Source organism: Thermobia domestica, chromosome 11 (assembly GCF_964235325.1).
Source record: "Thermobia domestica chromosome 11, izTheDome1.hap1.1, whole genome shotgun sequence".
NCBI classification, from domain to species: Eukaryota; Metazoa; Arthropoda; class Insecta; order Zygentoma; family Lepismatidae; genus Thermobia; species Thermobia domestica.
Genome location: NC_137464.1, coordinates 266,525,321 through 266,539,811, shown reverse-complemented (window position 1 = coordinate 266,539,811; position 14,491 = coordinate 266,525,321). Strand labels below are relative to the sequence as shown.

The following is a 14,491-nucleotide window of genomic DNA, read 5'->3' as shown; positions in this document are numbered from 1 at the left end:
TTGGATTTCAAACCTTTGACTTACGGTTATTTGTGATTTCACGTTTAACAAAGACAATATTTTAAAGTATGCGTACTTTAAATAAATTATTATTTAAATAAGTCTTTTTTTTATAAAGTTTATGTTTTAAAGCTATTGTTCAAAGCCTTTGCATTTTAATAAGCCTTCTCCAAAATCAATGCAAATGAATTGAGCTGCCATCTTTGGAGTTCTTTTAAACTAAATATTTGTAGACGTTTATATGTTTGTAGCCAATCATTTTGACAATAAGATCTCGGAACCTACACGCTCTAGGAAGATGACGTTTTCACTGATCGATTGCAAATTTTGCGTAGGTTGTCCAGTTCTAATTGAATATTTAAAAGAAAACATGGCCATTATTTCTTTATTACATTTTTACGGGTAAACTGGAAGTATTGAAATTAAAAAAAATAAATAAAAAACTAAAGCATCAATGTCCTACGCATTATACATTCCAACACCACATTGTTGTATATACGGGTTGAATATGTGTCAGGCGTTTGTTTCATGGCCAAATAATACTGAAAAAGGAAGGATAACCATTTCTCCACTATAAAATGAATCTTTATTTTTGGAGTGTTTTGCCCAATGAACACCATATATAACTGACATTATAATTAATTGTATATGTGATGTATTTGCTTATTACATACAGCATGCAAGAAGAAAGAAAACACTGGTCATACATAAATTAGAAACTCCAACCGGAAACAGGCTTAAATTTTGCAAACGTTAAAATATATTGAGAAAAAAATAATCGAAAAAAATCTCCCCTTTGTGATACTCCCTGCCTTTTTTTTTTTTTTTTTTTTTTTTTAAATCAAGACGTCTTTCACTTGTCTGTAAAGGGACATGTACAGATGTTGTGAGGAATGAGGAGAGCTCATATGCGAATGATGCGCTGTGTAGAGAGCGCAGGTTCAGCTAGTTTATATGTTTGTCACCAATCCTTTCGACAAACAGATCTCGAAAACCACAGGTGCTAGAAGCGTTCCGTTTACACTGGTCGATTCCAAATTTTGTGCAAGTTGTCCACTTCTAATTGAATATTTAGAAAACATGACCGTTATTTCTTTCTTGTATTTTTACGGGTACAATAGAAGTGTTGAAATTTTTAAAAAGTAAAGCATCATATCCTACGAGTTATATATTCCAACACTACATAATTGCATATGGGAGTAGTGCATCTCTCAGGCGTTTGTTTCATACTCAAATGATAATGAGAAACGAAGGATAACCATTTCTCCAGTCTAAAATGAATCTTTATTGTGGAGTGTTTTGCCCAATGAACACCATATATCACTGACATTATAATTAATTGTGTGCGTAATGTACTTGCTTATTACACACTGCATGCAAGAAGAAACAAAACACTGGTCATACATGAATTAGAAACTAAAACCGGAAGTAGGCTCAAATCTTGCAAACGGCGCGAGATATTGAAAAAAATTATCGAAAAAATCTCCTCTTTATGATCCCCTTTGCCGTTTTTTCGTTTTTTAATCAAGACTTCCTCCACTTATTTTTGTAAAGGGACATGTACAGATGTGAGGAATTGCAAGGAGATTCACGCTCATATGTCAATGATGCGCTGTGTAGAGAGCACAGGTTCAACTAGTACCCGTAAAAAACAATCTCTTAAATATGCTTTATCCACTTTACAATATGCTTTCTTTTCTTCCAGTAGATCTTTAGTTTACTACTATTCGTGCCGTGTGCCAAAAACAGGAAATACATAGGGATTAAACAGTGGAAAAATAATAATAAGATACTGAATGGCATTTAGTATCTCTCCCAACTCGTTGCATGGCTCCAAAACAGAATACCTTCTTTTTGTCTAAATTGTGATAAAGGTAGGGAACAACGAGCCCTGCGGGGCTTCTAACCTCCCTCGCTATATTCTGTGAAGCAAGTAATACTGGAATCTTATATGTGCAAGATTGGAGGAGAAACTAAATATCAACCCCAAAATTTTTGATTCAAGAAATTATCATTATTTCATAAAGAGTATCACTTTTGCACTATTTGGGAAAGGTGGCAGCATTTTTTCAATACTGTCTTTATTTGCTACATTTTTTAAAAAGTGGTACGAACACTAATATTTGGCAACAAACACTTTCCCCATAACTCCCTAAATACAGGATGTCAGCTCTTCAATGTAACTTGTACCAAAATAAGGGATAAGTGCCGTATCGACGGACCAATTTTAGGAAATTTACCGGGTCAATTGGAGAATTTATTTAAGTTTGTGAGAAAGAATGAATACAAGGCAGGTAAGGGGAATAGTAAAAGTTAAGAAAGTGGTTGTATTTGTTGATTGTTTTTGATGATGTTAGCGGCACTTTATGTGGAGGCGGATGGACTATTCCGCGGAGAGGTATACTTGTTTTATTACAAGGATCCATAAATTGTAAAATGTACAGAAAAAATTTGATAAGTCTTTAATTTGCCCATTTCATGTCGAGAACAGGACCCAACCAACCCCTGCGGGGCTTCTAACCCGTTCCTACTACTACTATTACTACTCTTACTCCTGCTCCTTCTACTACTAATACTTATCCTATGGATCCGTATTAAAGTAATACTGTACGCCTACTGTAACGTAACTTAATGTAATCCAACAAAATATAACCGAATGCAATACATTTTGGTGCTTTTTTTTTTCTTTCTTCAGTTTTCAAAGTGGTCCGGCGATACGGCACAAATGCCAAAAATTTTTATGAATTAATCTTATTTTAGTTTTCGGGTAAACTTTACAAGATACGCTTCAGCTGCACATCGATTAAGGCCCTTTTAAAAAATACAGTAGGTTAAGGTAAGGCAGAATAGAGTAAGATATAAATAACTAGGGTAGGGGTTAGGAACAGGTTAGCTTAAGGTTAAGTAAGTTTTGATCCATTTTCATAAAATTATTAGTGTGTAATTTCTCGTTTTTGAGTAAGTATACCTGCTGGAGCGGGCGTTGTAAAGTTAACCCATTCCCTAACTTGAACCTTGGCAAGTCTTTATTTTAGGCAAGGCAGTGACAATAACCAAATCATCTGAACCGGTTCCTACACTTACAGTTGCAGTTCCGAAGGAAAGACAGAAAACGTGCCCTGCGGGGTCTAACCCGCCTTCACTCGCTGACGCTCGCTCAGCAATACTATTTATTGACAGGATATCACTGCCTTGCCCAAAGTAAAGAATTTTTCAGAGGCTCTTGGATGGCAGTTACCCAATCTTTAACATTATTGCCCTTCATATCGCAGAAACATTTGTAATGATAATAGTAATAACGAGCTGTGAAAACTGACATGAACATTTCCTCGAAACAATATTTTTGTGGTTTTCAATCCCAACTCACGTTTTCATATAACCTGTATATTTAAATTGTTCTAATTTTTTTCGCAACTGCATGAATAAAATATTTACATAACGATTGTGAAAGGTTAAACAGGTATTGTCTGATCAAAGGATAGTTGACAATGGACATATCACAGATGTAGGCTATATGAAAAGCATATTACTCTCTATCAATAACACCAAAAGACAGTGCAATTCATACATCAACACATACCTAAAAGTTTATCGAAATTTGAAGAGCTACGAAACATCTTTCACACTTTACATTCACAACACAGTACAATTTCCCTGACTGATAATAGAATCAGATGATGACACGACGGGTCAATCTACGGCATGAAACTGAAACATATGACACTACGTCATAAAGTCTACACAGTATTACACCTTTGCACTGTAAATGACCCCTTCTGCAGTGAATTAAAGAAGTTTTAATTTTTGTAATTAATAAGTAAAATCGATGTGCTTTAATCTTAATAAATATATCAAGAAGGTGATAAATATTTAGAAAAGATAACATAAAGTTATGGAAATTAAGTTTGATAAAAGAGGAATATAATATCCACACTTTTTCATCCGAACATTGGAGTATGCATAGCCATCCAAATTTTATCTATGTAAACTTTCTAAATTTGTGTCTTTCAAGAATATTCTCTTTACAAAGATATGTTAGGACACCTTCCAGACATTTTATAGTTGTCATTACTTTCGGAATTAATAAGGCACAGTGGTTCACGGAGACTGGCCTTTGTGTGTCATTTTATGTTTATAAAAGTAATTGAAAAATTTGCGACTTGCAAAAGAATGCACAAAACATAAGATGTAATTAAAAGTGTGATGATCAATTTCGCAAATAAAATGCAAACTTTGTGATATATTTACCACACTGTTGCGGAATGAGTACCTTTTCTACATCAGCCTTCGAAAACACTGTGTAGTGTACAATCAGGTAAAAAATACTAAAGATAAGATGTAACAGCTATTTTTATTATCACAAACAAAAAGGCAATACCAAATTTGTGTTTTATTATTTGATAACCAACTTGGCAGATGTAAAATTATTTAGTGCATTATTTTTTCTTGCGCTGCAACCTGTAAATTTGCAAAAAATGAGACCTACAAACCGCCTTATTAACACTTGCGTTCTTCATATTATACAATTTTTGCAACAGTTTGGGGTCCGTTACAAATTTCACTTTCATTAATTATCCACCTCCTTTGGTTTAAGGGGCATTTTCTTGAGACGTTGAACTACAATTTCATTTCATCTTGGACAGTATTCTGTATTAGACGTCGCAAAATTCTGCGTAGAACAAAGAAACACAAATTGTGCAAATTTTCGCCAATCATCACAAAAACATCGCAATTCTTGCGTTCCGTAATTTCGTAATTCCGTAATTTCACTAGTGGAATTTACAAATTGTGGTTGGGCAGCACTGCAAGACAAGAGTCATGGGAAAATGGTCGTCAGCTGACAGTTTGTTGAGTGAATAGAAGTTTGGTTGTAAAATGCTTCTAGTTGCAATTTGATAAGATGTTTATTCATAATTTGTATATAAATTTGGCAGACAGAATGTGTTCAGTTACACCACGCTTCGTAATATCAAGAAGCGATTGTGAAAAGCTTATTCGTGAGATTAGATTCCGAGAAGGAAGAGTTAACCTTGTTATGGGGTAGGCAGTTAGTAGTGCATAATTACTCAGTTTAGTTTAAGACAAGGTAGTACAAACAAATATGTTCAGAAGTAGAAGCTGGTTTGGAAGTGGACTTTGGAAGCCCAAAAATCCACATTCATTAGAACATCTAAAGTAAGTATAAAGACATTATTATTATTATTATTATTATTATTATTATTATTATTATTATTATTATTATTATTAATATTAATATATCATTACTCGAGCAGGCGGTTCTACGAAATTTTGAGGGATATCTTAAATTTTCAATCTAGGTTATAGCTTTGTAGCTATTTCTTTTAGCAGGGCATGCACTAAATGAGGAGCCTCATTGTTATATGCAGATTGACTTCAGGAGGGTTCAGTATCAATACAGTGTTTATGTATAACAAAAACTGCAGTGCATAATACACGAATCAATTTTGCTAGGTGGCCACTAAAAAGCACGAATGCTATCTAAACGAATAACAGTAGGATGGGAACCCGAACGTAAGCGAGGGAGTTCGTCCGTAGGGAGCAGGTGCGTTAGCGACGGGGGTTACGCATACACGAGAATAGTGGAAGAGGGGACTTACACATACAATACATTCACTATCACTCAGAATTCGGTAAATGTTTAGGGCATTACTGCTGTATCGGCGGACCAATTTGAAAAGTACCAAAATGTATTGCATTCGGTTATATTTGGTTGGATTACATTACGTTACCTTAGATTACGTTATTAGGCGTGTAGTTTTATACGGATCCATAATATTAATTATTGGAGGAGTAGGAGTAGAAGTAGTAGTAGTAGTGTAGGAACGAGTTAGAAGCCCCGCAGGAGTTTGTTGGGTTCTGTTCTTGACATGAAATGGACAAATTAATGATTTTCCCAATTTTTTCTGTGCATTTTACAGTCTATGGATCCGTATAATGAAACAGGTGTACCTCTCCGCGAAATAGTCCATCCGCCTCCACATACAGTGCCGCTTACAACATGAAAATCAATCAGGAAATACAACCACTTTATTAACTTTTACTCTTCCCCTTACCTGATTTTCACACATTCTTCCTCACAAACTTAAATAAATTCTCCAATTGATCCGGTAAATTTCCTACAGCAGTTAACCCAAAGTTTAGTAATTGGAGGCCAACACTAACGAAGACAGGAAACAACGTGCGCTGCGGGGCTCTAACCCACCTTTACTCGCTAACGCTCGCTTGGCAATACTGTCTGAATTAGATGTTATTACCTAACCTAACCGAATGTGAATAGAATATCGCAAAAAAGTCGGTTTAAAAACCTGGCCCTCCAAAGCTAAGCAATAGCCCAAAATTCATTTCGATATGCTGTGTATGACAGTGATCTCTTATATTGACACTCATTCCTTTAAAAAAAAAAAAAAAAAAAAAAAAAAAAAAAAAAAAAAAAAAAAAAGTTTCACATTGTATTTTACTTAGAATAGAATAGAATAGAACGGGACATTTATTGTCATTAAACAACATTCGTTGCAATAGACAGTGTTAATATATAAATAAATATATACTAAGAAAAAAAAGTTACAATTTACAGTTTTCTTCAAATTCGTCGATACTATAAATAGAATTATTTACAAGAAAAGATTTACAATGTTTTTTGAAGTCATTATCACACATCATTCGTATATGCACTGGCAATGTATTGTATAATTTCATACCTGTATACTTGTAACTCGTTTTTGTTATACTTAGCCTAATATAAGGAGTATGTAAGTCATCTTTATGTCTAGTATTATATGAATGGATATTGTTAGAGGCTTTAACATACATAAGACAACTATAAATATATAGAGAGGGAATTGTCATAATTTGTAAATCCTTAAAATATTGTCTACACCAATATTGTCTAAATTATTTTCAGTGCTATCTAATATGTGTGATACTACGTTTTCCATGGCCTTAATCGTGGAAAGGCCAGATTTGAATCCAAATTGTGGACTGTGGAATAATTTTATTTTGTTCAAAGTACATTGATAATTTACTTTTAATACATTGTTCAAAAACTTTTGAAATGATTGGGACTAATGATATAGGTCGGTAGTTATTAGGATCATTTTTATCGTTTTTCTTATGAATAGATACTGTAACTGTCACTTTAAGGCAGCCAGGAAAGATTCCGTCTAAAAGTATCCAATTCAATAAGTAAACCAAAGGATCAACTATTTTTCTATACAAATTATTAGAAAACCCATAAAAATCTTCAGTATTTGAAGATTTTAATTTATTAACAGCTAGTAAAACGGTCCTGGTATTTATTCTAGTCCACTGAAAATTCGGGTTAACGTTATTTAGCTTTTGCTGTGCTAATAAACTACTAAAATCAAAGATTTGATTTTCATTAGAAATGTATTCACTTGTTGACTTATCATTTATTTTTATTTATTTATTATTTATTTATTTTACAAAAGTTTCATTAAACTTAACTTGATACTTCACAAAAAAATATATGTAGAAGGTGCTTATCTTTACCTTTAACTAAAATAAACATTATGTAATCGTCACAACGACGTATTCATCCATAGTAGTACCGTATTTTGTATAATACATACACTCGAACAGGCTTCTTTCATGTATGTACTTTATTGTAAGTAATACCTAGTTGACATGCAGATACTGTTTTCCGTGCTCTAACCACTGTTCTATTTGTGCTCGTTTCACTTTGGTTCCCACATTCAGGGGGTTATGAAACAAATTAGACCGTGGGAGCATACGAAAGACAAATAGAAAATTGCCTATAGAATTAAGTAGTTCTTAAGGCAGTAGACGTCATATGGTGACAGATGTCAATCTTATATAGGGCTGACTCTTCTTATGAAGGGCCAGTGCCATGGTTCTGTGATCGAGTTCTCGTGTAGGCGAAATGGTGTGGTGAGGAAGTTCTTATACAGTAAGGGCTAATCTTGTATGATTGTGCGCCAAGGCCCGGTCGTGGTTCGGAACCCATCTGAGTCCTGCGTGCAGTTTTACTATACGGATCTACACGGAAATTCATGAAAGACATACTTTTTTGTGCCTACTCTCACTTTCTGTACCTCCAGTAATCACTTTTGAGATGTGTTCTTGAATTCCCCGGTTGAGATTCACTTTAACAGTTCTGCAAAAAAACACCAACCAACCTGTGTTAGGTGGCTGCCAAAAAGCACTACTGCTAGATTAACAACCCATAGCCGGGCGAGCAAGGGGGGGGGTTAGAAGCCTCGCAGTTTTTTTTTTTTTTTTTTTTTTACCTTTTTCACAATTTACATAAAAACAAGGTGGCTACTAAAAATCTAAACAGGCTTTCATTGATTCCGCTTCTTAACTCTTGCTTCTCGTATACCCTGATTCACGTTCAATCAGTTTAATGGCTGGCTCAACGTCAATGTGTACAACGTTACACTTCTTTTCACTTTTTTTTTTTTTTTTTTTTTTTTTTTTTTTTTTAATGTACAAATCCATGTCGGACGTAAAAGCAGAAACTACTTCGATTGCTTAAAGACTACTCTAATATAATATTTGTTGTAATTTATCATAAACATTTCACAAACTATGCATTCATCTGTAATTACCTTATGGGAGATTACGTGCATTTCAGTTTCAACTTTCATTTCTATATTTCCACGTAAATACACATCTCAGAGGTAAGTGCTCACCATAATTCCATTACTTATACACTACTCTATTAAAATAATATGAGAAATTTCTTCTGAAAATTTTATAACTCTATAGATCCGTATAGTAAAACTGCACCGAATCCTGTCCGTCAGAACTTCGTGTTGCATAAGAACGAAGAACACAACTACTGAAATTCAATTCTTGAGACACACACACCAAAAAATAAGTACCTCTAAGATAGCTTTAAATCTGACTAAAGGAGATATTTATTACTACTAAGTGGTACAGTTTCAGCAATACCATTGCCCTCATCAGACACATTATGAAAGTACAATCTAAGGCTACTGCATATAAATTCCGTAAGATGAGAGATCAGTTCTGAATGATTTGCACGCGTCAATTAATATTCATCTGAGATACCGCACCTAAACGCAGAGAAATTAAGACATTGTACGTTGACTCAGTGTAACGTGCTGATTACATATGATATGCTGTTCCCACACATGTTAGGTTACAATTGCGTGCAATTTTTTATTGTAATGCGGACACATCCTATGCCATAAAACGATAGTGGAAACACCGCTAACCAAGCTGTGCTAAGTGGCCACTAAAAGAAAGTATTTTATATTACCTGCTTAAGGGTAGAGTACAGCTGATTGACCCCCCATGACGAGCAGGCGCGAAGCAATGTTGAGAATGCACATAAATGGACATAGGCAATGAAAAAAAAAAAATAAATAATTAACATATACTAGGTTGACAGTAAAAGGGTTCGTTAACGGACAAAGGGTGTTACTTCGTTAGGGTTTGGTTGATTTTACACGTGTTTCTATGAAGAAGGTTTTACTTCTAACTTTTGAACCGGAGTAAGAGCAGGTTGAAACTTGGCCAAGAAGACTCCGCTCATGGAGCAGAACATTTGCATGTTGAATTCAAGATCTGGCGATGAGTCTACTTCCAGTACCCCACTGATAGATTCTTCTACTTCGTACACTGTCGAAGATTCTGACTTGACTAAATTTTGTTTTGTGGATGATACTCCTGCATATTTCATATTGGCCTGAAACCACCACAATTCAGTAGCTCCGTCCAGAATTAAGCGGAGGAGGGTTTCAGTTGGAGGTTTTGTATAATGTAAAATATAACTGATGTTTGTGTAATAGACTTAATGATAAGTTGTAAATCTTTTCATTATTATTTTAACTGTTTTTAAATAACCATTTTGTTGTATCTAGTTAAATAAGTATGATACAATTGTTTATTATATTTGTCGCGCAGAACACATTATGAGAATCTGTCACCGGCCTCCTTGACGGTAACAGCAAACACTTATAATGGTAAAGTTATTTTTATTAGTAAGAACAAACACGTGTTTCTGAAACATATATAGGAGGTGCTGTATTGAGACAGGACGACACCGTTCTCACTTCCAAAATTACTGACCAAAGGAACTGAAAAAGTTTACTATATATAGTTTTTTTTAAGGGGAGGTATCTGATATGTTCATATAACTCTTTATTTATTCTGAGGACAAAACGGTGAGAAAGTGCCTACATTCATATTTACGAAAAGATTCCTAAATGAGCACAGCTTTACTCGTACAATATATTAATACATTCAAGATTACTGTTGCAAATAAAAACTTTCATTCTTTAAATATAGTACTTAGTTAAATATTTCTTTGGTATGGGTTGGGTGAACCATGTTTGTGGCGATCCTTAACCTTCTCCAAAAAGAAACCCTGGGAATACCGCTGGGCATTTCATGCGTTCTTTTTCTTATTATTATTTTATTATTATCTTTATTTCAATGGTAATATTCTCGTACTTTTCCAGGTATTTATACAACGTCCTGTCAAAGAATCAGACTGTGTCAGAGAATAATCGAGGGTTGCTGGTGGAAACTTTAAGGTCGATTGCTGAAATTCTTATCTGGGGAGATCAAAATGATAGCAGCGTCTTTGAGTAAGTCAATATTCATTAGATATAGTCAGTTAATATGGAAGGCATTATTTATTTGTAAATATTTTCACTGAACGGTACGTCACTAAAGCGTATGAACGTATTTCAAAGTTTGGTTGTAAACATTATAATGTAAAAACTTGCTGAAGAGCAATCCTATCAATAAACTCAAAAGATGCTCGCTTACTGTGCTCTTCTGTGTCAGGTAGTTAAGTTTATAATAGCAGAGTGTCGCCCATGACAGCTCTCGGCGAAAGTTTGACTCTTAACTACACGATACAGAAGAGCAAAATTAGCACCTTTTAAGTTTGATACGTTTGCAAATACTTCAGTATTATGTTTGAATCCTTGTGATATTTTGTAAACGTTTGTTGTAAAATTCGACGAGCAGTCATCAATGAAAAAAAAAGTGGTATATATTTACGTATAGTAAATGTAGGAAATAACTGATTTCATATCATACTATTTTTCTTATAAGTAGGTACACGGCAGTGATGATGTACAGTAAGAAAACTGCAGGACTGGACTGAAAATTAAAGCAAGGTCTCCGCTTTGTTTAACAACTGCTGTACCCAGTTCATTCCATGTATATATATATATACTAAATTTTATATTAATTTCGAATTTAAGACACACCTGAATTTTGGAGGCAAATTTTAGAAGAAAAAAGTGCGTCTTATAGTCCGTAAAATACGGTATTTGAAAAAAAAAAAAAACTGAATTTAGATTAAAACGAGAAGTAATTTTTTTTTTTTAAAAAAACGCACGTTTCTGAAAAAATACGAACGGTTTTCTATTTACAACACTAGCTATATGATAATCTGTTTTCGGTACTAGTAATGTTAATAGTATGTTTTCCATCATAACCTCGATTGTGCAAAACAAGATAATAAAGCCAGTATTAGATAATAGTAACCCTGGTAAGGACATTTATATTGGATACCCCTCAGCGTACCATTTTTTAGCGGCGAATCTTGTTGACAAATTATGATGACTGAATATATATATATATATATATAATGTAATAATGGAGTTGTATTTCTTTCTGTTTGTAGTTTTTTTCTGGAGAAGAACATGTTGTCGTTCTTTTTGAAGATTATGAAACAGAAATGTGGCAGTTACGTCTGTGTTCAACTTCTACAGACTCTCAACATTCTCTTCGAAAACATTCGCAATGAGACTTCACTTTGTAAGTGTTTACTTGAGTGATTTTAAACTTTTAATTTAATTAAGTCAGTCCCTTTTATTGTTCATTCATTTCTGAATTCAAGATTGATCTACAGAGGGGGGTTGTCCAGTGTTCAGAATATAATTAATATCACTATTGATTTTTGAGATGATGATAGTTGAGCGTGGTGCTTATAATACAGTTTGTATCATATCGTTGTTCCTTCAAATTTGAGCATCAGTAGCTGCAATGTTCGAGTGTAAAATATTTATTTTTTAAAAAGATTACGTATATTATGTAAACTTGTGGTATACATAAGTTTTTCCAAGAATGTTGACTGTTTTTCATTATATTTCAAAAGAATAAGCGTTACATATGTAAATGGAAAAATAATGTACCATGTAAATTTGGAAAATTCAGAATTTTCTGTTTGAATGGCTATTTAAAACGTTCTTTTTAGTGGCATGGCTGCTTTGCAAGTTGAAATATATATGTTTATATTTGACTAAATATACGAAAAGAAAATGAAAATGACAAGACATTTATTAAAAAGGACCTCGCACTCGGTGCCATTGTCTCTGTTAAAACCTAAGACTATTCTTCGACTCGCTCTGGCCATGGACTCGAACACTCGTACCCAAACTGTAATAAATTAGTGAGACAATATGTAGTTTTTGTGGTCCTATAGTAAGGACGCACTCTTGAGTATTCAAAAAGCATTAAAAATATCTTGGCATATGAAGGTTTGAACTATGTCCGTTCACTTTCAAGGTGTAAGAATAGTGTCTGTAGATTTTTTTTTTTTTTTTCGTTTATGAGATATTTTCACTTGTCACTGACACCTTTCATTGTATGCACTTTTTTCCGTAGAATATTCTAGTTTTGTTCGTTCATATATGTACAAAACTTGTTTATGGATATTAGAATGGTATCCATGTATTTCCTTTACAGAAATGTCACTGTGTAAACTGCAGGGGTTTACTGTGTGCAGATCGCTGGCACGCAACTGCTTTCTGGTCGAATGGATGGACAGTTTTTTAAATTATAAGTTACATGTTTAGAGTTTACACTTTGTCAGCTATTCATAATTATGATCCTGTGTGATGTCTCTGGTTGAATGTAAAAGTTCGAAGGACGGTTTGATTCCTTTCTTTTCTGAAGCACACTTTGCATGTTCTTCTGTCGTTTCTTTCCTTATAATGATGAATGTTCATTCAAATGCTCTTTTCTTTAACGGCGTTGAATACTTTCGCCATAGAGCTGCTTTGTGGCTAAGCGGTTGGCGTGGGAGACCCGGGTTCGATTCTAAGCGGGAGTTCATGTGATTCGGATCCCACGTTAATCAGTAGGTCCACGTCTTACATAGCCTCGCTGCTAAAAGGGACATTAAACTCAAGATCAATTCAACTCAGTATGTTCACCATGTTTATTTCTTATCCCATTGCTTTCTATGGAGAAATATTTTTCTGTTTTCTTTGAAGTGAACGGAAATCTTCCGATGCAGTTTTACTGATGTCTTCCTCAAGCCTAGTTAAATGTTCATTGCTTATCCAAATAAATTGAATATCACTTACTAAATATTAAGGTTTTATACAGCAAAATTTGATTTTCTCGAAATAAAATACATTTAGGAACATTCAAAGAAGAAATTAGTTAAACCGTTAAAATTTCAAAGGAAGCAGAAAATTATTCCTCATATAAATCATTAAGCTAGAAAACAAAAACAAAAGGAAAAACAACCACTGGTTGTCAACACTGGTAAGTCAGTCTTCTAAATACAGAACGAGAGGATTTCTCTCCTCTTTTTTCATCAGTTTTCAACATTGCTTGACTGAAATTGTGCTTAAGCGGAATTTGGATTCCTTTCACTTACCTAATAACTCTCCATCACTATCTTTCAGATCATCGTCTATATCTGTATATATATATATTGCATCTCTCAGACTCTCTCTTACCGCTTTCTAAGTCACTATGTGACAACACCGTTAAATGACAACGAATCAAATGTAAGTGTTTCTAGGACTTGCGCCCAATCTACCAACTAGTTCTTCAATTGGAAAGTCTAAGGCACACCTATAGACTGCTAAATACACTGGGCTAGCAAATATTACTGTGAAAACAAATTTCAAATGTCACCACGTATTAATACAGTATCTACGTTCTACATATGATCCTTCGCTTAATCTATATATACACTATATAAATATTGAGAAGAGAAGGAACCCAGTCGAAGAAACATTACTTTGCTAGGAAAATGTGATTTGAATTTTGTGAAAATTATATAGATACCTGAAACCTTGATATATATGTATATTTTTGTTTGTAGTGATAAGCATTGTAGTAATTGAAGACTTTTTGTTCTTAGATTATCTTCTGTCGAACAACCACGTGAATTCCATTATCGTTCATAAGTTTGACTTCTCGGATGAGGAGGTGATGGCCTACTACATCTCGTTTCTTAAGACGCTCTCTCTCAAGCTTAATACACATACCATCCACTTCTTTTATAATGAGGTAAGGCTCCTATTTAAGAACCACCACAAAATCTCTATAACATTTAAGATTTAATCAGTTTGTTAGATGTTGCCAATATGAAAGTCGGGGCTTTAAATTTAGCTGAAAATATGTTGAGGTCCAAAGTTGTGGTGTGTTTTATGTTATCGGTGCTTTTAACGTTCAAGTTCCATATTCTTGTATTTGAGTCTTG

General features: G+C 34.0%; 2 protein-coding genes across 8 annotated transcripts in view; one reads left to right on the top strand and one right to left on the bottom strand.

Annotated features, from left to right (window-relative positions):
* Hrs (Hepatocyte growth factor regulated tyrosine kinase substrate) overlaps positions 1–3,738 on the bottom strand; it is a 42,584-nt gene extending 38,846 nt beyond the window's left edge. For all 3 annotated transcript variants that reach the window (XM_081732304.1, XM_081732306.1, XM_081732305.1), the window contains exon 1: positions 3,581–3,738. In XM_081732304.1, coding sequence (XP_081588430.1) covers positions 3,581–3,617 — 37 coding nt within the window. In that variant the 5' untranslated portion in view covers positions 3,618–3,738. The remainder of the gene's footprint in view (positions 1–3,580) is intronic.
* Positions 3,739–4,802: 1,064 nt separating this feature from the next.
* ema (C-type lectin domain containing ema) overlaps positions 4,803–14,491 on the top strand; it is a 92,850-nt gene continuing 83,161 nt past the window's right edge. For 4 of the 5 annotated variants that reach the window (XM_081732298.1, XM_081732301.1, XM_081732303.1 and 1 more), the window contains exons 1-4: positions 4,803–5,175; positions 10,491–10,619; positions 11,672–11,805; positions 14,150–14,298. In XM_081732298.1, coding sequence (XP_081588424.1) covers positions 5,102–5,175; positions 10,491–10,619; positions 11,672–11,805; positions 14,150–14,298 — 486 coding nt within the window. In that variant the 5' untranslated portion in view covers positions 4,803–5,101. Of the gene's footprint in view, positions 5,176–10,490; positions 10,620–11,671; positions 11,806–14,149; positions 14,299–14,491 lie in introns of those variants that run through there. The other variant, XM_081732300.1, reaches the window with a different exon arrangement.